Source organism: Barbus barbus (assembly GCF_936440315.1).
Source record: "Barbus barbus genome assembly, chromosome: 19".
NCBI classification, from domain to species: domain Eukaryota; kingdom Metazoa; phylum Chordata; class Actinopteri; order Cypriniformes; family Cyprinidae; genus Barbus; species Barbus barbus.
In genome coordinates, this window is record NC_136747.1 from 27,120,372 (window position 1) to 27,147,564 (window position 27,193).

General features: G+C 37.1%; 1 protein-coding gene across 2 annotated transcripts in view; it reads left to right on the forward strand.

Annotated features, from left to right (window-relative positions):
• dennd3a (DENN/MADD domain containing 3a) overlaps positions 1-26,972 on the forward strand; it is a 30,456-nt gene extending 3,484 nt beyond the window's left edge. The window contains exons 2-25 of one of the 2 annotated variants that reach the window (XM_079441325.1): positions 751-923; positions 1,837-2,119; positions 2,212-2,327; positions 3,035-3,165; positions 3,241-3,352; positions 3,463-3,582; positions 5,340-5,558; positions 5,751-5,866; positions 6,715-6,870; positions 7,803-7,899; positions 7,986-8,089; positions 10,733-10,911; positions 11,191-11,721; positions 13,838-13,882; positions 15,077-15,336; positions 15,413-15,583; positions 17,317-17,446; positions 17,880-17,987; positions 21,490-21,629; positions 22,118-22,278; positions 22,962-23,101; positions 23,962-24,080; positions 25,511-25,648; positions 25,729-26,972. In XM_079441325.1, the coding sequence (XP_079297451.1) occupies positions 840-923; positions 1,837-2,119; positions 2,212-2,327; positions 3,035-3,165; positions 3,241-3,352; positions 3,463-3,582; positions 5,340-5,558; positions 5,751-5,866; positions 6,715-6,870; positions 7,803-7,899; positions 7,986-8,089; positions 10,733-10,911; positions 11,191-11,721; positions 13,838-13,882; positions 15,077-15,336; positions 15,413-15,583; positions 17,317-17,446; positions 17,880-17,987; positions 21,490-21,629; positions 22,118-22,278; positions 22,962-23,101; positions 23,962-24,080; positions 25,511-25,648; positions 25,729-25,917 (3,849 nt within the window). In that variant the 5' untranslated portion in view covers positions 751-839 and the 3' untranslated portion in view covers positions 25,918-26,972. The remainder of the gene's footprint in view (positions 1-750; positions 924-1,836; positions 2,120-2,211; positions 2,328-3,034; positions 3,166-3,240; positions 3,353-3,462; positions 3,583-5,339; positions 5,559-5,750; positions 5,867-6,714; positions 6,871-7,802; positions 7,900-7,985; positions 8,090-10,732; positions 10,912-11,190; positions 11,722-13,837; positions 13,883-15,076; positions 15,337-15,412; positions 15,584-17,316; positions 17,447-17,879; positions 17,988-21,489; positions 21,630-22,117; positions 22,279-22,961; positions 23,102-23,961; positions 24,081-25,510; positions 25,649-25,728) is intronic. The other variant, XM_079441326.1, reaches the window with a different exon arrangement.
• Positions 26,973-27,193: the final 221 nt, after the last annotated feature.

Consider the following 27,193-nt stretch of genomic DNA (forward strand, 5'->3'; position numbering starts at 1 on the left):
GCTTAAACTTATTTTAATCAGCTAGTTGCCGAGAAAATTTTTATTTAGTTTAACATTATGTACTAAAATAACTGTAATTAAATTAAATAAAAATAATTAAAACTATATAGACATTAAAAAGTAATTAATATATATATAAATAAAGGTATACAAATAATAATAAAATCAGAATAAATAAAAACTAATTCAGACTATTAATGAAAACTGTAATGTATCTCATGGCTGTTATTTATTTAGCTCTGTACTGTTAGATGTAATATTTAAATCTTATGTTGTATTATCTATTTATTTTTACATTTGTCACTGTTTTTCTCTAATTTCTCCACGGACTTCAGTTTGAAAACCCCTTTTCCAGACGGGAGAAACTGGATCGTTAAATCAGACGTTTTTGATTGTGAAACACAAGCCATGTTCTCAAATTATACGTCTTGCATAGTGATGGTTTTATGGGTGACAGTTGTTGTACCACATACTGTGCAAACTTCCCTTTTTGTTTGTGTGCATCTTTAAATGTAAATAATCCATATAGCTGCAAGATTGCAATAGTTGCTTCTTAAACAATATTAATGTGTGTTTTTAGTTTTTTAGTGATATTCTGGTCTCTAGATGTCGCATGACTATATATAATATTATAATATCGCATGACTATATATAACTATAAGCAACAGTGATAGTGATTGCTTTTATAGTCAGTGCTTCTAAAAATGTCTGGTGTGGCATAAACTGAATTCTTAGTAACCATTTCAACAGACCTACAGGAAGCTGAAGAACCATAATGGGGCATAAGACTGAAGACCAGTGTATGTGAGTGGCTGGAAGACCACCGAGTCCAGGTTTTGATGGCAGAAAACATCCCATCTGGTCTGTTGGAGGCGTGTGTGGTGCTCGGAGTATCAAACGAACGTCTGAAAGAACTAGGCCAGGTGAGACGTCTCAAACTGTTTATTTCAGTGTTCACAGCCATTCTGTGCAAAATGTTGAGCAAAAAACTATGAAAATGCTGTTTAAAATTGCATTGATAATTATTACTAATAAGAAAAAACAATAACGTTTTAATAAAATAAATATGTATATCTTTTAAATATATAATTATACATACAGTATGTAAAATATAAGATATTTTCCTGTATAATATTTTTTATCATCCTGCATAATATATATAATCTATTACTATATATTGCAAGTTATACTATACAGGATGATATATATCTCTCATCCTGTATAGTATACCTTGCATAAAATGTAATTAAATTAATAAAAAAATAAAATGTATTAATGTTATTATTATTATTATTATTATTAAATATTTATTATTTATAAAATCTAATAGTTAAATTAATTTTTATTTTAATAATAAACAATAAAATAATGATAAATAAATTATGTATATTTTTATATAATTAATAGTTATCGATTGTAATGTAACATTTTAGGGAAAAAATTAAAGGTTTTGTGTATGTGTGTAGTATTTTTACCATTTAAAATAAGTTTTTTTTATTTATATATATTTTAAAATGTAAGATATTCCTGTGATTTCAACGCTGAATTTTTGGCATATAATTTTAGCATATAATTACAGTCACATGATCCTTCAGAAATCATTCTAATATTCTGATTCGCTGCTCAAAAACATTTATTATTGTTATTATTATTATTATTATGTTGAAAACAGCTGAGTAGAACTTTTTCAGGTTTCTTTGATGAATAGAAAGTTCAGAAGAACAGCATTTAAATGAAATATAAATCTGTTTTAACAATATAAATGTTAATATATTTATAATATACATTATAGTTATATATATATAGGATGTTGACTGTGATCTTGTTTGGTCACAGCTGCAGGGTAAAGACAAAGAGTCTCTGGTGGAGGCGGAGGTGCTGCAGGTTTACGCGCCGCCTTTTGTGACGAAGGAGAGTTCCAGTAACGGCACTGAACACGATCACGCTCCGGCCTTCAGCAGAGTCCAGCGGAGACGCTCCTTTAAGAAGAAGAGAGACCGACCGGTTTCCACCTTCAGCAATTCTGGACAAACCAACGAACCAGTGGTCGCTGCGTCAGACGACCTCAGCGTACCTCAGAACATTGACCTGATAGCCCTGCCGCAGCTCTGCTTCCCAGGTAACCTTCCTAGGTAACCTTCCCAGGACGCCTCAGTCTGCTATTCTGTATCTAACATTAACACTGACTGTGTCTGGTTTGTCATTGGACAGATGGGTTGAGAATAACCAATGAGAGCAGAGAAGACTACTATCACTTCCTGGTGTTCACAGATGTGTTTGGGAACCAGACTCATGGTGTGGTGGCTCGGTACTGCAAACCTGTTCATGTGAGATGTCTTATTAGCTTATCTATACTACTATAATAATTATTCTAAAAAATAAGTGTTTGTCTTATTCACTTGCCAAGGCTGCATTTACTTGATCAAAAATACAGTAAAACAGTAATGTTGTTAAATATTGTTACAATTTTATAATAATTATAATAATAATAATAAAATAAAAATGTACTATGTGAATATATGTAATTTATTGATAAATTTTCAGCATCATTCCTCCAGTCTTCAGTGTCACATGATGCTACAGAAATCATCCTATTATGCTGATTTGCTGCTCGAGAAACATTTCTGATTATTATCAGTGTTGAAAAGAGTTGTGCTGCACAATATTTTTGTGAAAACTGATACATTTTATTTTTCCGGATTCTTTAACGAATAGAAAGTTGAGTTAAACGGCATTTATTTATTTAAAAAAAGAGCGAGAAGTCTTTTGTTACATTATAAATGTACCCTTTATGAATTTAATGCATCCTTGCTGAATTAAAGAATAATAAAAAAAATCTTACAGACCCAAACCTTTAAGCGATAGTGTATATATGTAAATAAAATATAATATATCAAATATGCTATATATTAAAATATAATATAACACATAAATGCATATTTATAACATATATTAATGATTATTATTAAATTCCCATGTAAATAAATGAGTAAAATGTAGTCGCTTATTCATTTGTCATGTTGTGTTACTGTAGTTCCATCCAGATAATGGGATTCATCAAAACGGCCATCGGCTGAACAAACTCCAGCGTCTGTTCACCACATACAGCATCTGTATCATCTCCAAATATCCGTATTATAATGCGCTCAGAGACTGTCTGTCCAGGTAAGACCCACTCCATAACATTATTTAGCTGTAACATGAAGTATTTGTTGTGATCAGTTTATTTCTCTGTCGTAGTTTCTTGCTCCAGCTAAAAACGTCCCGCATGTGTGAGTTTGAAGGGCAGGTGAAGGAGTTTTCTGCCAAACTGGCGCTGGTGCCCATCCCGCCTCCTGGACCTCTGCATGTGGTGAGCATCATCACTATTTACTTATAAATGTGTTTATTTTACCTGTGCAAGGTATGCAAGCTCTTTCAGGTCACCTACTTCATTGTTGGTCTTTGTGGATGTTTCTCTAGGTGTTCAATCTCAGACCCTTTCAGATTGAACTTCCCTCCAGACTGGATGTGGATCGACCCGTGATGGACCTCGATCTTCACCTGCCCTTTCTGTGTTTCAAACCCAAACAGATCCTGCAGGTCAGGAGATTCACACCAATTCTGTGCCTCTTACGATCATATACATCTCAACTTACCAGGGTTACTATTGTGAACTAAAGCTATTAAAAACATTTGTGTTCATTGAAATAAAACAAAATGAAAATGAGAAATGTTGATTTGACAGCTAATTGAAATAAATGTAAAAGAAATGTAGTGCATTTCAGATTTAAGCTACATAGAATTATTTATAAAATGCCAAAAGCATATAACAATTACTGAAACTTAAAATAAAATAATAACATTCAATAAAAATACTTTATGATAATTATAAATGTTCCCTTGGCAACTAATTTGAATAAAATATGTTCAAATTTAAGTACTAACATGACTAATAATACCGATAACAAAAGCACATAAAATTGCTAAAACTTAAAATAAAATATAAATATTAGTTGAAAACTAAATGAAACATTTTATTTAACTGAACAAATAAGTTAAAGCTGAAGTGCTCAAATTACAAAAACTTAAATAGAAATAAATTAAAGCTATATAGAAATATTTAAAAAACGAATAAAAAGACAAAAGCATATAATAGAATTACCAAAAAAACTAAAATTTAAATGAAAATATAAAAATAAAAGCTCTATAATAGTACTATAGTCGTGTGTGTCATGTGTTCCTTTTATTTGGTTTGTTTCCTGTCCTTGTTTAATGTGATTATTAGTTAATTCTTGTCCAGCCGTGTACGTCTAATTATCTATGATTAACCTGTGTATTTATAGTCCTGTCTGTTTAGTTTGATTTGGTCTGGTCTACTCGTTACTCCCCTGTGTCTGTGTCTGTGTCTGTGTCTGTGTCTGTGTCTGTGTCTGTGTCTGTGTCTGTGTCTGTGTCTGTGTCTGTGCCTGTGCCTGTGTCTGTGCCTGTGCCTGTGTCTGTGCCTGTGCCTGTGCCTGTGTCTGTGCCTGTGCCTGTGTCTGTGCCTGTGTCTGTGTCTCTGTCTGTGCCTGTGCCTGTGTCTGTGCCTGTGCCTGTGTCTCTGTCTGTGCCTGTGCCTGTGTCTGTGCCTGTGTCTCTGTCTGTGCCTGTGCCTGTGTCTGTGCCTGTGCCTGTGTCTCTGTCTGTGCCTGTGCCTGTGTCTGTGCCTGTGCCTGTGCCTGTGCCTGTGTCTGTGTCTCTGTCTGTGTCTGTGTCTGTGCCTGTGTCTGTGCCTGTGCCTGTGTCTCTGTCTGTGCCTGTGCCTGTGCCTGTGTCTGTGCCTGTGTCTCTGTCTGTGCCTGTGCCTGTGTCTCTGCCTGTGCCTGTGTCTCTGTCTGTGCCTGTGTCTGTGCCTGTGCCTGTGTCTCTGTCTGTGCCTGTGCCTGTGCCTGTGCCTGTGTCTGTGCCTGTGTCTGTGTCTCTGTCTGTGCCTGTGCCTGTGCCTGTGCCTGTGCCTGTGCCTGTGCCTGTGTCTGTGCCTGTGCCTGTGCCTGTGTCTGTGCCTGTGTCTGTGTCTGTTATTTGAAGTTATGTCCTCGTCTGCGTGTTCCTCGTTCCTCCCTGCTGTGTGCACCGTGACAATAGTACTATAAGAGCTATAATAGTATATAAATAACACTGGGAACTATGAACATTTCAAGCCATTTTAAAAGTATTTTGTGCTTCGACTGGCCCTAAACTAGCAGTTAAACCTGGATCAAACTCACATTTTTCTTTTTACAGGACATTTTTGAGGATATGCTTATATATTTACAGCTTGAAATATCAAATATAATTTCAAAGGAGCTCAAAGTTGTTGATGATTTTGTTGCTGTCAGATCATCAGCTGCATCCTGACGGAGCAAAGGGTGGTGTTTCTGTCCACCGACTGGGCTAAACTCACACTAGTCGCCGAATGCTTCATGATCTTCATTCACCCGCTGCGCTGGCAGCATCCGTTCGTACCCGTCCTCTCTCACCAGATGCTGGACTTCATCATGGCGCCCACGGCCTACGTGATGGGCTGCCACACGTACCACTTCGAGGAGGTCGCAGAGGTACGGACCAGCTTCATATCATGCTTGGTTTGACTGCATGCTCCAAACCCTTAGTAAACCTTTTCCATTCAGTTTGGCAATGCTGATTATGTGACACTCAAATCAGTTATACTGCACTAATAGCAGTTTACTTTTGCTAAATTGACCTGACTTATTGCTCAGTTGGTGATAGATTCATGTGTCTTTTGACAGGAGTTGGATGATCTGGTTCTTATAGACATTGACCAAGGAACAGTGTTGTCTTCTAGTTCAAACAGACTTGAGCTTCCAGATGTGCCACTGACAGCCACAGATTGTTTTATATCTCGGTAAGAGATTTTTTGGAAGAGTATTCCTGTTTCACTTTGCATACAATATTGTAAAAAAAGTTTGGGATCAGTAAGATTTTTTTAAATTTTTGAAAGAAGTCTCTTCTGCTCAATAAGGCTGCATTTATTTAATCAAAAATACAGAAAAAAACAGTAATATTGTGAAATATTGTTGTAATTTAAAATAACTGTTTTCTATTTGAATATCTGTTCAAATGTAATTTATTTCTGTGATCAAAGCTGTATTTTCAGCATCATTGATCCTTCACATGATCCTTCAGAAATCATTCTAATATGCTGATTTGCTGCTCAAGAAACATTTCTGATTATTATCAGTGTTGAAAACAGTTGTGCTGCTTCATATTTTGGTGGAAACTGTGATGCATTTTATTTTCAGTATTTTTTGATGAATAGAAAGCTCAAAAGAGCAGCATTTATTTGAGATCGAAATCTAACATTTAAATGTCCTGACTGTTACTAAACATCAGTGTGGAGTTAAAGACAGCATTTTAACATTGTAAACATGATACACTTCACCTTTATCTTCTACACCGGCAGCAGGATGTTTTTGTAATTCACAACATGGCATTCCTTATTTTTAGTTTGAGGTGATTCACTGGATTTTACGCTCGCTAATGAACATGATCCTGCTGTGTACAAAGTGTTATACTCAAAGGAGCTCAGAGACACAATTAAGTAAATTGCAAATAATGAACTTAATTATTCCTAATAAACAGAGTCATCCAAAACAGAAACACACCGTGCAGGACTCAGATTGTGTTGTTAGTTTGAGGTTGTCGTGTGAATGTGCTGCTGTAGTGTTGAGTGTGTGTTGTGTGTTTGTGTAGAGCTAAAGGACTGCAGCTTCACTATGATCTGGATGTGTGTCGCGCCAGCAGCTGCACTGACATCAACGAGCTGCGCGCTCACAGGAGACAGTGGCAGTACAAAGTCAACTCCGTCATCCTCAACGTCACCATGGAGCTCATCGTCAACATCTTCAGGTCTGGAGCTCAACACTTCTGCAGCTAATAATATGGGATGTTTTTTTTTGTCATTGTATTATTTTCTTTGTCAATTTGCACAAAACACAGTCTTAAATTTGTTTTGCATGATCATGTTTTTACCCTCTGACTTTTACAAATGTACGTTTTGTAAAAAAATGTATTGGTATTATTAGCTAAAACTATAAAAAATTGATTTCTGTCATTTAAATGAAGCTGAAATATAAATATTAGATGAAAAACTTAAATTTAAAAAAAAGATTTTGGCGTTATATTTTGCTAATTTTGTCCAAGAATTAAAATGTTTACTGTAAAATACTAAAATTACTAATATTAAAACATAAATAAAAACAAATTAAATTAAAGCTAAGTAGAAATATTTAAACTAATAAAACGACAAATAAAATGACAAAAGCACCTCACAAAATTACTAAAACTAATATTAAACAAATTTAAATATAAAAAAGATATTAATATTAATAAATACTATTATAATACATGAATAGTACTACAATGTCACTGATGACAACAAACAATAAACTCCATTTAAACTTGTTTTTTTTTTTTTCTAAAAAGCCACAACTTGCAAAAAGCAGTTTTACAAAAAAGTAAAAATAAAAAAAATAGAATCTAATTACAATAACCATAATTGGAATATTATATTATAAAATGTAAAAAAAAAGTCTATGTATGTGTCATATGGAAATAACCTCAGTTATGAGTGGCTAAACTCTTCTCATTACAGAATGCTGTAGTTTACTGTAGATTGAAAGAACTTTCTGCTATGGTTGGATTTATATGAAAACAGGTTTTATGAAGGTTTTATTCTCTGACAGAAGTATCCTGCTGAAATGTGAACGCAGTGATATTAATTGTTTCATGCTCTGTGATTGATCTGAAATCCCTATGCTGTCTTTTTCTGCTCTCTGTAGTGAAGTTTGTGACTTCCTGAACTATGAGCATCGAGTTTTCAACAGTGAGGAGTTCCTCAGGTCCAGAGAGATGATCGATCACGAGTTCTACAAGAAGGTAAATAAAGTCTCATGTTCGGATATACACTCAGCATGTGCTTCTCTAGCAAACCCACTCGCTCATGTATGTGTGTGTGCTTGTAGGTTTTAGACACTCATATATTCCACTCATTTCTACGGGACCGTTTGAACAGAAAGAATGACGCTTTCACCCGCATGCAGCCGAACATCCGCTCAGAGACTCACAGGTAAATAAAAGTCAATATTCATGGACTCTTTCATCTCATCTCTTTTTTTTTTCTTCCTGTGTCCAGTTTTTATTCGTTAAAAGAATATTCTCTGTTATTTTTCAGTTATTTTTTTTTAATGGCTCGTTTTGCATTACCATGCCAAAGCATATAAATTAAGTGCATTTAGGCAAGGCACATTTCATACACAGTGGTATTACAAAGTGCTTTACATAAAAGAAAATGAAATGGTCATTAAAAATAATAATCACAGCAATAAAAACAGGGAATTAAAAATAATAATAAAAACAAGGAATTTTAAAATGATATATAGATTTCAAATGGATTTAAAACAGTTCAAATGATTATACATAAAATGTATTGCAGTCAGTTCGGACATAGCACAGTGCTCATTCAACCAAATGCACAGCTAAACAGATGAGTTTTGAGTCTGGATTTAAATGTGGCTAATGTTTTAGCACATCTGATCTCTTCTGGAAGCTGGTTCCAACTGCGGGCCGCATAATAGCTAAAAGCAGACTCCCCTTGTTTTGTGTGAACCCTTGGTATTTCTAACTGACTCGATCCTAATGATCTGAGTGGTCTGTTCGGTTTATATTCAGTGAGCATATCTGCAATGTATTTAGGTCCTAGGCCATTGAGTGACTTATAAATGAGTAAAACTACTTAAATCAATCCTAAATGTAACTGGAAGCCAGTGTAAGGACCTGAGGACTGGTGTGATATGCTCAGATTTTCTGGTTCTAGTCAGAATCCTGGCAGCAGCGTTCTGGATGAGCTGCAGCTGTCTAATGGTCTTCTTGGGAAGGCCGGTGAGGAGACCATTACAGTAATCCACCCTGCTGGTGATAAAGGCATGAACAAGTTTCTCCAAGTCTTGACTGGAAACAAAACATCTAATTCTTGCAATGTTTTTGAGATGATAGTATGCTGATTTAGTTACTGCTTTGACATGACTACTGAAACTAAGGTCTGTCTCCAGAATCACCCCAAGATTTACAGTAAATGACAATCAAGAAAGCAGGCCAAAAATATAAATTGCAAAGCTTGCATGAACTGCACGATCATAAAAATGTTAAGAGTTGAAAATTTCTGAGGTAGGACTTCTTCTCTATGCGGATACGGCACTTATTTAATGTCTGTGTGCTGAGTTTGCACAATGTAAACATTTGGGGATTTCGCACCAAATTGTTGTAGGAACTAGTCAGCAGAGTCGTTCCTAGACAACCAATTTCTCCCTTGGGCTGTTTTCCTGGTTGCATTCACACCAGCAGCAGGAACTCTGATTGGAGAGTTCCTGCTTTATGTGCAGCATTTACAAACATCAACAACCGGTGAATGGAGGATGCCGTGATCGCAGCTGTTTTTGTTGTGTCATGGGTTTTGTGATATCAGAGACGAAATGTAAACGCACAATTTACGTGATTGAAAGAACATGAATATCTGATTAAATCTCCTATGACAACTTGCAGTGTTATCATTGAGGCTGTGAAAAAAAACACACAGGTAAATGCCGTTATTATCACTGTTTTCCATGTTCGTGGAGTAAATATTTTTACATGGCTTTTTAAAAATGCCGGGTAGCTGGTGTTTCGTATGTGTTTTATCAGCATACACTTGCGTCACTAGTAGTTACAATAAAACTGTTTTAGACCCTGCTCTGAAGTAGGAGCTAATTTAGTTCACGCAAACCTAGAATTGTTCCTAATTCCTTTGTAGCGAACACACCAAAAAGCAGGAACTTCTGCCAATAGTTCTAGGAACCATGAAAAGGTTCCTCCAGTGTTTTAGGAAAGCCCCTATTGTTTACAACTTTTTAGATGATCATTCATTAGGGATGTGCTTGATGAAAAGTTAGTAATCGGGAATGTGACTATGTATTCAGGTTAGTGTGAATACATGGGATCTGTGCATGCAAATCCAGCCTAATAGGCTGATCACTGTTCATAGGGCTCACTGGTGACCAGAAACAGAGGACACAAATAGGTGTCAAACATATACAGGAAACAGTTAGTCATCGAAGGAAACAAAAAACATCACCTCCTCATTCCCTTTCTGTCCAGCATTGAGAATGAGGCATGAATCTGTCTCAGTGCGATGCTTTCTATTGAAGGAAGGGGAAGTTAAACACTATATTTAACACCACAGTAAACCTACATTCCAGTGTGTACCAGTGAAAACGGGCACAGCAGACAAAAACATCCTGGTTAATTATCCAGGGTCAGAGGAAAAGTGTAACATGGACATAAAAACTGAAGTATGACTATTTTTCTGATCATTTTTACTCGTCTCTTCCTGGTAACAGATACCAAGGAAAAGTAACCAGAGTTTTTTTTTATTATTTTATTAGTAAATCACAGTCACAGCAGCCTGTGATTTACTTCTGAGGAAGTGAAGCATAGTTATTTTCACGGTCCTGCACAGTGACCTGCTGTAATTGTATTTACTGTAAACATGTTCCCATTCATTTCTTCTCATTGAGGAACATATTGAAATGATTATCAGTGTCACAGCAGGTCACACATGCAGTACAAGACATTAGATTAAAAAACAACACAATATATTTTTTAAAGATTTAGTTTGGGTGATATTATCTGACATGAATGAGCTGAATTAAAACACATCCCCGTCTCTGTTGCTCAGGATGAGAGCCATGACAGAGTCTCCTCGCAGACCCACGATTGACGAGATCCGCAAGTACGTCAGAGCAGAGAACGGCCTGAAGAGCAGGCTGGGGGTGAGTATGCCAAACCTGGCCGACCATCGACTGCTCACCGTCCCGGTCCGACAGACGTCCACGGGGACCATGCCTTTCCAGAGCGGTGAGGACACTTGACTAAACTTTTAACACAAGTCTTATTCAGGGACCCTCCAGGAATTCATGTGGTTTTAATCAATATTTTTTTTTTTTTTTTTTTTTAAGATAAATATTCATGTTTGCTATTGTTAGTCCCTTATAATTTAGGGGGGAGGGACTTTCTTAGTGGTTCTCAGCCTTTTTGACATGAAGGCCCCCACTTTCCAACACAATGTAATATGAAATATAAAATAAACTTAAAAAACATAGTGCATGTCACTTATCTCCTATTTTATGTTAACAGGTTCCTGGAGTCTCTCAAGGCCAATCAAAACCTTTAAACTCCCAGAATTCCCTCCTCCGCTCGCCTACCAATACGTTCAGAATTACTACAATGATCTCATCAAAGAGCTGAGCAAAGCCATCTCCGCGGCAACCCCAGATGACTCCGCCCTCCTGGCTCGTTATTATTACTTACGAGGACTGGTGAACTCTGTTGCTGGGAAGCGCGTGGATGCCCTCAGAGACTTCCAGAGCTTGCATAAAACAGACATGGACATCTTTCCTGCCGAGCTGCTAAACTCGCTGGTCGAGTCTCTGCCGGCGGAGGAGAGGAAGACGGCCGAGCGACGCCCTGATTTGAAGCGTCTGATCAGCTGGGTGAAAAGGGAGAATGAACAGGAGCGGGCGCGACCGATGGATGGCGGGACGGTGAAGAGATTCGAACTGCCCAAGAAACACTTGCACATGGAGGACTTTGTGCGGCGCGTTCAGGAGTCGGGCATCGTGAAGGATCAAGGCACCATCCAGCGGCTGTTTGAGGCGCTCACTGTGGGTGGGTACAAAGCACAGCCAATCAGAATAGAGCTGTTTTCTGTTTTGGCCAAACTGATGAGCAAACTAATAGCTTAGGGAAACTTATTGAGATCTGGCAACCTTTCCTGTTCTTGCAATGCAAGGCTGCATCAGAAAGCTTAGGCAGCTGACTTGATGCCTCGCTGACCTATCAGGCAATGACTTTGCAGGCAGCGCTTGTGTGTGAAGGTACCTTCCAAAACTGATTTCGGAAAGACTTTGGAGAGAGTTTAATGATCTAGAACAAAAAAGAGGGAGCTTTGGTGATAACTAAGCAAATATTTTATTACTACAATACTAATTTCTCGCTAGAAATGACATCAAAAGTGGAAAAAGTTGGTCAAAAATGTAACACACAAACTGACCATCAACCTCGGCTTTCGGACACCATATTTGTTTTGTTAGCGCAACTGTCACAAATTCGAATGTGCAGAATAGATGGATAGATCGCTGGAGAAATGATGGGTGCAGGGACAGATAGATAGATGGGTAGACAAATGGATGGGTAGATAGGTAGATGATGGATGGATGGGTAGATGGACAGGTAGATGATGGATGGATGGGGTGATAGACAGGTAGAGGATGGATGGGTAGATAGATAGGTAGATGATGGATGGGGTGATAGACAGGTAGAGGATGGATGGGTAGATAGATAGGTAGATGATGGATGGGGTGATAGACAGGTAGAGGATGGATGGGTAGATAGATAGGTAGATGATGGATTGGTAGATAGGTAGACAGGTAGATGATGGATGAATGGATGGATGGATGGACGGGTAGATAGACAGGTAGATAATGGATGGATGGATGGATGGATGGAAAGAGATGGGTGGATGGGTTGATGAATAGATAGATAGACAGGCAGATGGTGGATGGATGGGTAGACAGACAGGTAGATGATGGATGGATGGATGGATGGGTAGATAGACAGGCAGATGGTGGATGGATGGGTAGACAGACAGGTAGATGATGGATGGATGGGTAGATAGACAGGCAGATGGTGGATGGATGGGTAGACAGACAGGTAGATGATGGATGGGTAGATAGACAGGTAGATGATGGATGGATGGATGGATGGATGGGTAGATAGACAGATAGATGATGGATGGATGGGTAGATAGACAGGCAGATGATGGATGGATGGATGGATGGATGGGTAGACAGACAGGTAGATGATGGATGGATGGGTAGATAGACAGGCAGATGGTGGATGGATGGGTAGATAGACAGGTAGATGATGGATGGATGGATGGATGGATGGGTAGAAAGACAGGTAGATGATGGATGGATGGGTAGACAGACAGGCAGATGGTGGATGGATGGGTAGACAGACAGGTAGATGATGGATGGATGGATGGATGGGTAGATAGACAGGTAGATGATGGATGGATGGATGGATGGGTAGATAGACAGGTAGATGATGGATGGATGGATGGGTAGATAGACAGGCAGATGGTGGATGGATGGGTAGATAGACAGGTAGATGATGGATGGATGGGTAGATAGACAGGTAGATGATGGATGGATGGGTAGACAGACAGGTAGATGATGGATGGATGGATGGATGGATGGGTAGATAGACAGGTAGATGATGGATGGATGGATGGGTAGATAGACAGGTAGATGATGGATGGATGGGTAGACAGACAGGTAGATGATGGATGGATGGATGGATGGATGGATGGGTAGATAGACAGGCAGATGGTGGATGGATGGGTAGACAGACAGGTAGATGATGGATGGATGGATGGGTAGATAGACAGGTAGATGATGGATGGATGGATGGGTAGATAGACAGGTAGATGATGGATGGATGGATGGGTAGATAGACAGGTAGATGATGGATGGATGGGTAGATATAATTTGGCTGATACAGCAGTTGATGGCCACAGTTGTAAATTATTTTTGTACTGTGCAGTATAAAATATACAATTGGAATATATTATATTATACTGATAATTTCTGCTTTCAATATCGGCCCAGTCAAGCAGATAAAAACCATTGAAATATGCTGATATTAATATTGGCTGATAGTGATATGCTCACTGTATTATGCATCTCTAGTGTTTTTGGTAAAAATGGCTTTGGTTTGTCAGGTGTGGATTCCACTTCGCAGTCTGTGTTTTACCTTGAGCTGGAGGGTAAGCGTAGTTTGCATGTGCCATCAGCACTAACAGCATCACGGCACGATGGCACACATGTGACTCCGTACCTGCATGTGCATGAGTGTGTGTGTGTGTGTGTAAGAGAGAAGGAATGTTCTTCAGGTAGCCATATTCAGAGCTGCTGCCGTCTTTAACCTAGTTTGTGTTTAACCTCTAGCTGTACTCCTGTGTTCACTTGCTCGAGTAGCACAATGCTGGTTAATCATTTCCTGTCTGTTTAAAGTCATGTAACATTTAAAGCTCTGTTACACACATCAGTTCCTGGATGGTATTAGTAGAACAGGTTTGTGTTTGTCGTGTGTCAAATACATTTCTTACTCATACACTCATACTCATTCTTTTATTTAAAAACATTTGAAGAATGCAAGGCACAACTGTTCAGTAAATATTCAAGTTTTAAGGAGATATTTTTGCTGTATTTTGTGTGTTTTTTATATATATATATATATATATATATAAACAGCACAAAATACAGCAAAAAAAAAAAAAAAAAAAAAAAAAAAGAAAATATATATATATATAAATAAATAAATAAATTTATAATAAAAATTCAATAAATCATTCAAAGTTTATAGAAAACAGTATAAAAATAAAGTAATAAACAATAAATGGATAGTAAAATAAAATAAAAATGTAAATAAAACTAGAATATAAATATATACATGCAGTTAAATGAAATAATTCAAACACAAAGTTTAAAAATTTTAATGAAAAATATACTAAAATATATAATAATTAAAATAGATAATCAGTCAATCAATGTTTAGAGAAAACAGTGTAAAAAATGTACAAATAATAAATATAAAATAAGATTACAGTAAATAAAAAATATTTAATGTGTATATACTTCATAATAAATATATAATTAGATTAAATTAAATGTATAATAAAAATAATTTAAATTAATAATACATGTAAAGTTAGAGTAGTATAGTGTATAGTGGAAAGAAAACTTAATGTAATGAATATTATTTGCTAAATATTTTTAACACATTTATCTTAATTTACAATAACTATATAATAATAACAGTATAAATTGGGTTTTTATCTATGAAAATATATAGAGGCTTTTTATTTTTTTAAGATGGAGGTGCCTCCATTGCATCTAAAAGATTGAAAGCCCAAGATCTACAGTAAAACATTCATGTTTGCAATATTTTCTCCACACAGGTCAGCAGAAGCAAGTGGATCCAGAGATGTTCTGCTTCTTCTACAACTTCTGGAAGGAGACGGAAGCGGCGGCTCAGGATGTGGATCTGCCGGTCGTCGTGCTGGAGCACCTGGAGAGAGACGAATGGGTCTACAAGCTCTCGTCATCGGTGAAGACCAGCCACGGCGTGGGGAAGATCGCCATGACCCAGCGCAGACTATTTCTGCTGACGGAGGGCCGGCCGGGATACGTGGAGATCACCAAGTTCAGAGATATTGAGGTCAGAATCGGTCATCCCAGGTTTAATTGTTTCCGGCCGAACTGTAATCATGAAAGACTTTGTTGATCTCATTCAGGATGTGAAGATATCGTCTGCTCCTTTCCTTCTGCTGAGGATCCCGACGCTGAAGATCAAAACCTCCCTCAGGAAGGAGATGTTCGAGGCCAATCTGAAGTCGGAGTGTGACCTTTGGCACCTGATGATCAAAGAGATGTGGGCCGGCAGGAAGATGGCAGACGATCATAAGGTTTGATGACTGCTTCAGTCTGCTTCAGACAAATTCATCTCCTAGAACAGCCGAACTCCTCTGATATAAACTATTGTCTTAGTTAATATTCCAGTTAACGCTCACATGACATGCATCTACAATCTGAATTCCGGAAATGTTGGAACGTTTTTTTAAATTTGAATAAAATGAAAACTAAACGACTTTCAAATCACATGAGCCAATATTTTATTCACAATAGAACATAGAGAACATAACAAATGTTTAAACAAATAAATGTTACACTTTTATCCACTAAATGAGCTAATTTCAAATTTGATGCCTGCTACAGGTCTCAAAAAAGTTGGCACGGGGGCAACATAGGGCTGAAAAAGCAAGAAATTTTTAAAAGATTCAGCTGCGGGAACATCTAGCAACTAATGAAGTTAATTGACATCAGGTCTGTAACATGATTAGCTATAAAAGGGGATGTCTTAGAGAGGCAGAGTCTCTCAGAAGTAAAAATGGGCAGAGGCTCTCCAATCTGTGAAAGAGTGCGTAAAAAGATTGTGGAATACTTTAAAAACAATGTTCCTCAATGTCAAATTGCAAAGGCTTTGCAAATCTCATCATCTACAGTGCATAGATATAACGTAATGTAATATAATAAAATATTCCCATCATCAAAAGATTCAGAGAAACTGGAGAAATCTCTGTGTGTAAGGGACTAGGCCGAAGACCTTTGTTGGATGCCCGTGGTCTTCGGGCCCTCAGACGACACTGCGTCACTTATCGGCATGATTCTGTCATTACTAAATGGGCCCAGGAATACTTCCAGAAACCACCGTCGGTAAACACAATCCGCCGTGCCATCTGCAGATGCCAACTAAAGCTCTATCATACAAAAAGGAAGCCATATGTGAACATGGTCCAGAAGCGGATAATTTCAGTTTTTTAGTATTTTTCCTTTAGTAGGCTTTTGTGGAGGTGTACTTAACAAAATTATGTTATTTAACTTTTTATTTGTTTTTTAATATATATTATATATATATTTCTTTTATTTGTCTAATTTACATAACTTTTATATAAGTCTTGAAATAAATATTTGATAAGAATATTAATAATTTATTTTAACACTAAGTTACAGCACTAACATGCCTTAATTTCCTGGAATAAATAAATAAATGCTTGATAAGAATTATCATTTAATTTTACACTGTTACAATAATGATATATCTTAAATTCTTTGAATAAATAAATATTTGATGTGTTAATAATAATTTAGTGTCTTAACTAAAAATTCTTCACTTTCACCCTCAAGCTTTTACTTTGGTGGAAAACCGCAGAGAGATTTTTAAATCTGTGGTTATTGGCAGGTTTATAAATGCTTCTTGTTACAAATCTGTCTGATAGTGCGAAAACTTTCTCTACCAAAATGTTGGAAATTGCACCACTGACTGATTTTAAAGCATGTCAGTATTGTTACTTTTCTAAGGCACGTTTATAAAAGATACTTAAATGTTGTAATTGAACTATAGCCTAATCTGTGAAACCATAGTGTAACAGAACACAGTATCGTAGGTTAGAGTAGACCGCAGACTGAATGCAGGTTTCGATGAGAGCTGTCAGAGTTTAGCGTAGTAGTGTTGGGTTTTGTTTCGGGTGATGTTCTCACTTTCTCAAATTGCATGAATGGCTCTTGTCCTGAGGGTCAGGAGTGTCTCTCCTGAGCTGTAGACGGCCGTGTGAATGTGTGCTGTGATGTGTGTCTACAGGACCCTCAGTTCATGGAGCAGGCCTTGACTAACGCTCTACTGATGGATGCTGTGGTCGGCTGCCTGCAGTCACAGAAAGCCATCTTCGCTGCTACCAAACTGGCCTATTTCGACAAGAGGAAGCTTGAGGGTGTGTATCACTCCCTAGGTGCAGATATCTTACTGTGGCTTTGTAGTTTGTTATGGCTGAGCGTGCATCACTTACAGTAATAAACTGGTGTTTGATGTTGGTTGGGTGATTTATATCAGATTATGATTTCGGCTTCCAGTGACTATGAAAACATAACACCATTCTGGAAGTGGCTATGAAAACAATATCTGATTATGGTTTTGTTTTCCAGTGACTTTGAAAACAAGACAATCGATAAAACTAATTATGTTTTCACAGTGATGCTCTCATTTCCTCTTGTTATAAATCCAACACCCAAAATGTTCAGTAGTTTTCAGTAGGTTGTGGAAGTGCACTATAGCATGGATATCTTATTTATTTCACCTCATTATGCGTCACAGTGCAGACAGTGGACAGTATTTAGTGACTGTATTTGTCTCTGGGTTTATTACAGTGCCTATGATGGTCCCTAAAACAACCTCTGAGACCCTGAAACACAAGATCAACCCGTCTCTGGACCAGACGTCTCCTCTGGCCGTGGATGTCCTGCTCTACACGCCTGGTAAGTCTGTTTTGTGTTTTGCAGAATGACACACATTTTGTGGTATTTATTTGTCTAAAAATAGAGCAAAGCCGAACAGATATTCATTTCATATCAACGTGGCTTTCAAGTTTCTCTCACCCAGATCAACCAGTTTGACCTGGTATTTCCACAAACATGTCACTGGTGTTGTGCTGGCGGCTATAGTGTGTAACTTCTGTCATCTGTTCATGTGTTTCTGTGCCATCCTGCAAGCATGGAGAAGAACAGGTTTACAAATTAGTTTTGTAGAAACCGCCCAGGGCAGAGTTTCCATGCTTATTTCCTTCCAATGTTTGATTACGGACTCATCCGGGACAGAGACTCGTGATTAATGTGATTGAGATTTCCTCCGAGTGACTGGCAGTGAACTGTGAAGCACAAACCTTTGTTCAGGGATCTGAAGTGCTTCATTCTTTATGTTTGTTAAAGGCGTAACAAAACTACACAAACATGACTCCAGATCAGGATATGGGGTTATTTGAGTGCGATTTTCAAAATACGTTCAGAAACACAAGAGATTTAAAACAGCTGTTCATGCCATAAACATTTGGAAATATTTGACTGGTTCAAATTCTAGAAATGCACATTTTTAAACACGTCTGGAAATATATATTCTTGTTTGTTATTGTTAATGTTTATTTATTTTTTAAAATTGCATTTGAGATGCTTTTATTAGTATGGTTTTTATAGATTAAGTAGGGCTGGGCGATATGGCTGAAAACTGTATCACGATATCAGTGTTTCATATCGGTCGATATCGATAATTATTGATATTTTTTTTAAGGTGGTACATCAAGTTCGTGGTATTACCAGTCTTGGCGGGGACGACGGTCTTGCATAATTTGCAGACGACATTTGGTCTGACTACGGTCAGACTTATAATATCCAAAAAACTGCCATACTGGCAAGTTTGGCAATAAATAAATAAATAAATAATTTTAATAAAGTTCAAATTGTTTTCAGTTTGCACATCTGTTAGGCTACGTTTACATTAGTGCGTGTTCATTTTAAAACACATAGCTGAGACAGAATCATCATTTCTAGGTTGTTAAAGACTTCAAGAAATTTTAAATCTTCATCCACTTTCATAAGTGGGTGTTTTATTTTCTTTCACCATATGTTTTATTTTTATTAAATTCTGGTGTAGTATGTCTAATTATTTGAATGCATAAAAACAACTTAGTTTATTTTTTCCTCAGAAATTCTGTGTTCTGTATCTGGTTTTCAAATGAAGACATAAAACATTAATTTAATTTATCTTTAAATTATTGAAAATCAAAGTTTATTTACTTTGGCAAACAAAGGGGGGTTACTATTAAAATTAAAACATGGAATAACTGTTGTGTGATCATTACTAAAAAAAAAAAGTATTAATAATTTTAATAGTAGCCTAGTAGTAGCAGTATGTACTGTCTGCTGAACAATATTAATACCGTTAATATTAAAACCGAACTTTTATTTTGACGGGTTGCCTGGAATACCTTTACAGTTCTGTGTGTATACGAGATGAGTTAGTTTTACTCGAATCAAAAGGTAAAATGCTCATGAAGTGACTTTCAGAGCAGGTCTGGAGATGTTGTTCATGTGTTTATGTCCTCATTTAGTGAGACGTCAGACGCTGAAATGACCGCGAGCGTCACTCGAGCTTCAGTCTGTGTATAATAAACAAACCGCGCGATTTAAAGAGCGGACTGCTCCGTGCGCTTTAGAATCGCTCTCGCGGAGGTCAAACACTGGTCAATCAGCACGTCGCCGTTTCTAGTCAAACACATCTAGTGCTGCAGGATTATTGGCTCACTGACGGTGATGAGATTAACCCCTTAGGTATCGAAATTTGGTACCGAACGACAAGACGTTTTTCGATACTCGGTGGTATCGGGGCAATTCGGTCGGTGCCTAAAAAGTATCGAACTCAATACCCAGCCCTACTGGCAAGCTGACTTTCTCTTTTATTTACAATTTCCTCGCTCGCTGCGGCACTCATTTTCTGCTTATGAAGAGGAATCCAGCAGACCAGCCAGGTCTGGCTGCAGACGTGCACTCTGAGCCGCGCGTGCGCACTTTAGACACGAGACAACGATATGGCGCAACCAAACATGATACTGTTACATGATTTGCTGTTAGCATGTCACTCCCTACGTTGCTAGGTTACCAGAGAGCGAGTGCATTTGTTAATGCAACCAAACTTGCTTCGCAACCTTTGTTTTCTTCCGACGAAGAATAAAAAATATCGAACGTTTTATCGAACACATTTTTTATTGATATCGTTCACGTGTCTATCGCGATACATATCGTTATCTTTTAATCGCCCAGCCCTAAGATTAAGACCAATATTTATTTATTCTGAAGAATGCACTTTAAAACCAAGCAAACTTAGTCCAAGACAGGACTATCAGTGTCCTTGTTAGGTTTCACTGGTCATATGACTCTGATAAGAATCACGATACTTCAGTATTTCTATTGCGTAATGTAAAAACACTGTCCTGCTCCTGTTGGTCCAGCTGAGCGGAATGGCAAAAGTCACACTTTCTTTACACGCTTGAGGAGTGACAAACTGTAAAAGATCTCATAAAACCTGCCATAAACACTTACAGGTCATATTCCACCACAAAATCACAAGAAAGAAATAAGAAGTAAAAGCTTGCATATAGAAAGCTTGTTTTTAGGAGCATTAAGATTTTTTACGTAATGATAATTATGCATATTTTCCCCCAAAAGTCACTACTGTAATACAAAAAGGAATATATTGTTCATCTTGTGAAGCATTTATCCATAATGTTGTACTGCCTTTAATTCATGCTCATTTAAAAATAATAATAATTGAATTACATTAATAAGAATGAGGGGAACAAATGTGGTTATTACTTATGAGAATAACGCCACAATACCAAAATAGTATTGATCCTAAAAATAAGCTTCATTTTATTTATACAAAGCAGATTTTTTATTATATAACATTTTATTATATAGATATAGTTGTATAATTATATAGATATATAATTTATATATATATTTTAATTTGTTTTACATATTTATTCTATATGATTAATTTTATTTTATTTACATTTTTGTTGTGGACTAGGATCTAGTTATGTTTTTTTTTAATGAATGTTTATTTGTTTTTAACGGTAAATAATGCGAAAAATAACAGATTAAAATTTAAATAATAAAAAATAAACACTGCTACTACTAATAAAAAGTAAAAAAAAAAATACAAAGGGGATAAACAGCAGCTCGACTGAGAGAGATCAAAAGCCGTGTTTTTGTGATATTCGTCTTGTTCACAGGACTGACGGTGGAAACATTCAGCACAGATGTAGGTCTCACTCAGTGTATGTAGAAACACATCCTCCCTCAGATTGTGTAAGTTTTGTGGAGAGGGGTCTGTGACACAGCAGGGAGGATTTTACCACCATCCAGATGGAAACTGAACTGTTATGAAAGCCAGAGACTCGTCCGGTAAGCATTGTGTGTTTTGTAGGTCAACTGGGCGTTTCAGAGCTGGACGGCGGAGGAAACCCAAAGCTGTGGTGTGCATTGAGCGATGGGAAGGTGCTGGTGTTCGACGCGGCCAGCTGGTCCATGCAGCAGAACTCTGTTCAAGTGGGAAAGTCCCGTCTGGTGAGGAAAGCTCTCTAGATATAAAAAATGACCTTTAGTGATTACTTACTGTATGTGTTTCCTTGACACTTATCACCTCCTTATCAGACATGAGAGGCTGATTATGAGTGTCAGGAGGAAATTAGACACAAACAAAATGAGAAAGGACAAAGTTCAATACAAAATCAGAAGAAAATAACCAATATAGTGTAATACTATAACTGTAGGCTGTAATCAACTTTATCTAAAAGCATTAAGAATTTTACTTTGTGACAATTCAGTACATTTTCCCCACAACATTACAGCAATAATAATACAAAAAAAATACGTAAAGGAAATGTTGCTCCATTACCCTGCATTCCAAATCTATGACTGAATTTTTGCATTTTGTTTGACTTCACCACATTACCGGGATGCATATAGTCATGGAAAATATTAGTGCACTTCATAGTAGTGCTGCCCCCTGCTGTTTACTGTATAAACACATGCTTGTTTTCACTCCTTGTCAGAATTGCATTCTGGCAGTGAACCAGCAGCAACTGTGGATCGGCTCAAAGGACTCGTTCATTTACATCATAAACCCGCAGAGCGTTTCCTGCAATAAACAGCTGACGGAGCATCGCGGCGAGGTCACCGGACTCGCCCTGGAGGAGAGAACTGACAAATTCAGGTAACAGAGACAAAACAGGACAGTCATTAAAGGAATAGTTCACCTAGAAATTAATTTTATTCCTTCAGGCCATGCATGATGAACTGGAACAGATTTGTAGAAATGTAGCATGCCATCAAATTGAGTCACCAATGGATCCTCTGCAGTGAATGGGTGCCGTGAGAATGAGAGTCCAAACAGCTGATAAAAACATCACAATAATCCACAAGTAATCCACACCACTCCAGTCCATCAGTTAATGTCTTGAGAAGTGAAAAACTGTGTTTCTGTGAAACAAATCCATCTTTAAGATGTTTTTAACTTTAAACCGTCACATCTGCCCAAAATATAAGTCCATAATAACGCATCCTCCAGTGAAAAAGTCCATCTCCTGTTGTTTCTTTCATCAAAATCCACCAACATATTTGTTTAGAGCTGTTTTTGCTTGTAAACAGTGCATTTTGGAGCAGTCCTCTATATGGATATATGGATAGAGGACTTATATTTTAGCAACAGTTTAAATTTAAAACTAATTAAAGATTACTTGTGGATTATTGTGATGTTTTTATCAGCTGTTTGGACTCTCATTCTGACGGCACCCATTCACTGCAGAGCATCCACTGGTGAGCAAGTGACACAACGCTGAATTTCTCCAAACCTAGACATTAATGTTAATTGAATGTTTTTCCTGCTGTCCGGTGCAGTCAGACGGTGGCGTACTCGTGCAGTGAAGATGGCAGTGTGATCGTGTGGGACGTTTCGATGCTGCAGGTCAGACGACAGTTCAAAGTCTCCTGCGACAGACTGCAGTCCATCCAGATCCATGCCGGCATGCTGTGGTGCTGTAAGTCTGCCTCACACACTGCTACCAATGCACACTTCTGTTATATTATAACTCAAATTTTGGCAACCGAAAATCAGTTTTCAATTTCCACCAAAACATATTTAAAGCATTTTACTTAAAGTGCCCGTATTATGAGTTATGAAAGGTTCATATTTTGGTTTTGGGAGTCCCCAACAACAGGTTGACATGCACGCAAGGTCAAAAAGCACTTTTATTTTCTCATATGCATTTATATTTACCTTATTTGCTCAACGACTCCCAAACGATTCGCTCAACGATTGATTGCTCCAAACCCCTTCTTTGTGTGTTTCTAATCTGCGATGATTGGTCGTTTTCATTTAAAGCAGTGTTTGTGAGTGCAGTGCTGCTTTTTGTAAAGTGTTACTGCATTTTCATTCAGACCAACTCAAAAATCGAGTTTTCCCAGGTCTGCGCGTGCAACAAGTGGGTGAGCAATATGCTAATGTTTCATGTTGACGTCAATATGAAACGGCTTGGGATTCGTTTTATGTTTTCTGATGTTTTCATTCACTTAGAGCTGTGCTACACATTGGTAATTTTCAAAAATCAGTAATAGGGGCTTTAACTTTAAACTGTTATCTTGACTATTTAATGTATGTTTGTTACAGCCACTGTTTAATTGGAGTATAAACATAATATCATTAAAAAGTTTATTTAAGACCTACATGTGCAACTCAAATGTTTATATGCAACTCCTTTTTTGAGTGTTGGATTATAAAACAAATTATTTGATTAATAAATAAACTGTATTTTCGGTTTCAGAAAAAAATGAAAACCTTCATTTCCGTTTGGTTAAATAAAATCATTTTAGGTCGTAACAGATTTTTTTTGTATTAAAGGTGGTCGTGATTGTCTGCTGGAAGTGCGCAGGAACGGCACAGTTCATCGTAAGGTGTCTCTTCCAGATCACCTGCTGAGTTCACCGAGGGGTTTCAGCAGTTTCCTGCTCTTTAACGAGGTAAAAATCACCGATTCTGAAGGAGGCCGTGAGCTCGTCCGGTTCTCTGCGTGTCCATCCAGCTGGGCTTCAGCACTCATTACCGCAGCGAGTGAGCAGTTAATGCATCACACGTGTGAGGCTGTTTTAATGGGTCTCTGGCCTCTCTGATGAGCTGTGATGGGACCGGCTTTGATCATTTCCAAGAAAAGTGGTTCAGGAAAAGTTGCTAGGGTCTTCTGGGTGGTTGCTAGATGGTTCCTAATAGGACTGGAAAAATTATTTTTAGTTACTGTACGATTTTTAGGTAGGTTGTAGAAGTGCACTGCATCATATCTAATTTGATTTATATATTTACTTAATTTGAGTAAAGTGTTGGTATGATTTTTACTGTTTTTGAAAAAAGTCTCTTATGCTCACTGGCACTGAGGCTTCATTTATTTGATCAAAAATACAGACAAAACAGTAATATTGTGAAATATTATTACAATTTGAAATAGTTGGTTTCTATGTGAATATATATAGTAAAATGTAATTTATTCCTGTGATGCAATGCGTCACATGATCATTCTAATATACTGATTTGCTGCTCAACAAACATTTCTGATTATTATCAATGTTGAAAACATTCGTGGTGCTTCATATTTTTGTGGAAACTGATACATTTTATTTTTCCAGATTCTTTGATGAATAGAAAGTTCAAAAGAACAGCATTTATTTGACATAAATCTTTTATAAATGTCTTTACTGGCACTTTTGATCCTTGCTGAATAAAGCATGAATTACTTTCAAAACAAATCTGACCCCAAGCTTGGGGTCAAAAAAAGTGTTATTTAATTTAGTTACCTAATTATATATGTGATATATGTCTTAAGGGTCAATTTTTCAAAATTGAGATTTATACATCAACTGAAAGCTGAATAAATACTATTTCCATTGATGTGTGGTTTGTTAGGATAGGACAATATTTGGCTGTAATACAACTATTTGAAAATCTGAGGGTGCAAACAAATCTAAATATTGAGAATCACCTTTAAAGTTGTCCAAATGAAGTTCTTAGCAATGCATATTTCTAATCAAAAATGAAGTTTTGATATATTTACAGTAGAACATTTACAAAATATCTTGATGGAACATGATCTTTACTGAATATCCTAATGATTTTTGGCATAAAAGAAAAATGGATAATTTTGACCCATACAATGTATTTTTGGCTGTTGCTACAAATATACCCCAGCGACTTAAGACTGCTTTTGTGCTACAGGGTCACATTTACTTGTGCTCCAAGTAAATGTTTGTGATTTTTATTTATAATTTTTAATTTTTTTCATCTGTTTTCCATAAGACAGTAGCCGCGTATCTCCCTTATGAAATAAAACTCATATAAAATATTATGCATTGTAATTTTTATTAATCTTATTAATTGGCTTGTGACGGGAATGTGATTGCAGTCGGAGCAGCTGTGGACGGGTTTCGCAGACTCAGGTGAGCTGTGTGTGTGGCACTACAGAGAGCTGAACAAACCCTTCATCAGCATCCAGCTCAAAGACTGCACCGGAGTCGTCTGCATGATCAAAGTCAAGAACCAGGTGAGACACCGCTCGCGTTCATCTGTCAGAATGTAGAAGTAGAAGATACAGAATGCAATTAAAATCTCTGTTGGTGTCAGATCTGGGTGGGCTGCCAGGGGAAAACCCGCGGGAAGATCTACGTGGTGGACACGGATCGATACACGGTGGAGAAGGAGCTGATGGCACACGACGACAGCGTTCAGACTCTGTGCTCGGCTGAAGATCGCTACGTGCTCAGCGGAGCCGCGCGGGCCGACGGCAAAATCGCCATCTGGAAAGTTGAGTAGAAACCAGCCGGAACGTGATCTGTTTCAACACATTTTCTCAATCAGATTTGAACACTAAATAAGAGGAAAACTGCGTTTGGGGCAGATACATGACCATAAATGCATAGATGCACAGTTTAAATGAAGAAACACAGTGCAAACACACACTGCCAGATGAAAAACAGTGGACATTTATAGCCAAAACATGCAAATTCTCACATTCATATATCATTTGAGTGTTAATTTGCTTGTTACATGAATATGAAATGTAAATATTGAAGGGAAGGACACTTTTACACTACATTTATTATGAATTCTTCAGTGTTATATCAGTATTTATGTATCTCGTTGATGTCTGCATCTGATTTATGATGAAGGATTTCCTCTGGACTGTTGTTTAATGCGTTCAAGTCCAAAAACAGCAAACTAATGGAGATGAACGTGCCAGTGTAAATGTTTAATAGTGCATAAACATCCGTGCAGTGAAAGAAAGTCTTGTTTTAAGATGTTTTAACTGCGTTACAGGCCGGTTAGCTTCACTTAGCACTCAGTTTATGAAGTACATTTATTTCATACATGTGAAAACACACATTTGTATGAATTTGTGAATTTGTAAAGGGATAATTGTTTGATTACTTGATCATCTTTGAATAATGAACACCTGGTGGCATTTTAGAAATATGAAAATGCACTTTACTCTCCAACACTACTTGTCTTATAATAATAATAGTAGTCCGGGATGCATAACTTTTCAGTAAAAGAACAATAAACCTCATTGAAAAGTAAATTTTCAATGCCATTGAATATGACTGAGTTAACTGTCTGCATGCATATGTTTCATATCAAGAACTTTTGTAAATAGTTTATTGTATCTATTTTTATCTATGCAAAATCCATTTTGATGGCCATAATGATTTTATATTGAAACATTTTACTAATGCATTAGTTTATAAATGTCATTTTGAAGACTGGGGTTTAGATGATCATTTTAGATTAAATTAACAGAGTTGTGTATTTATTGTATATATTCATAAAATTGTCTTGGATTAAACTTTGTAGTGTTTCTTTGATCCACCACTAGAGGATAGAAGAGTCATTCTCTTTCTCATCACACAGCTTCTTGTAATACTTCATTCTCTCAGATCAACTCACTGAAATACTAGTACACTAATTATTGCATGGTATATAGTCAATTCTGCCTGCTGTAACAAACAAATATGTGACACTGGAGCACAAAACCAGTCTTAAAGCGCTGGGGAATATTTGAAGCAATAGCCATTAGGATATTAAGTAAAGA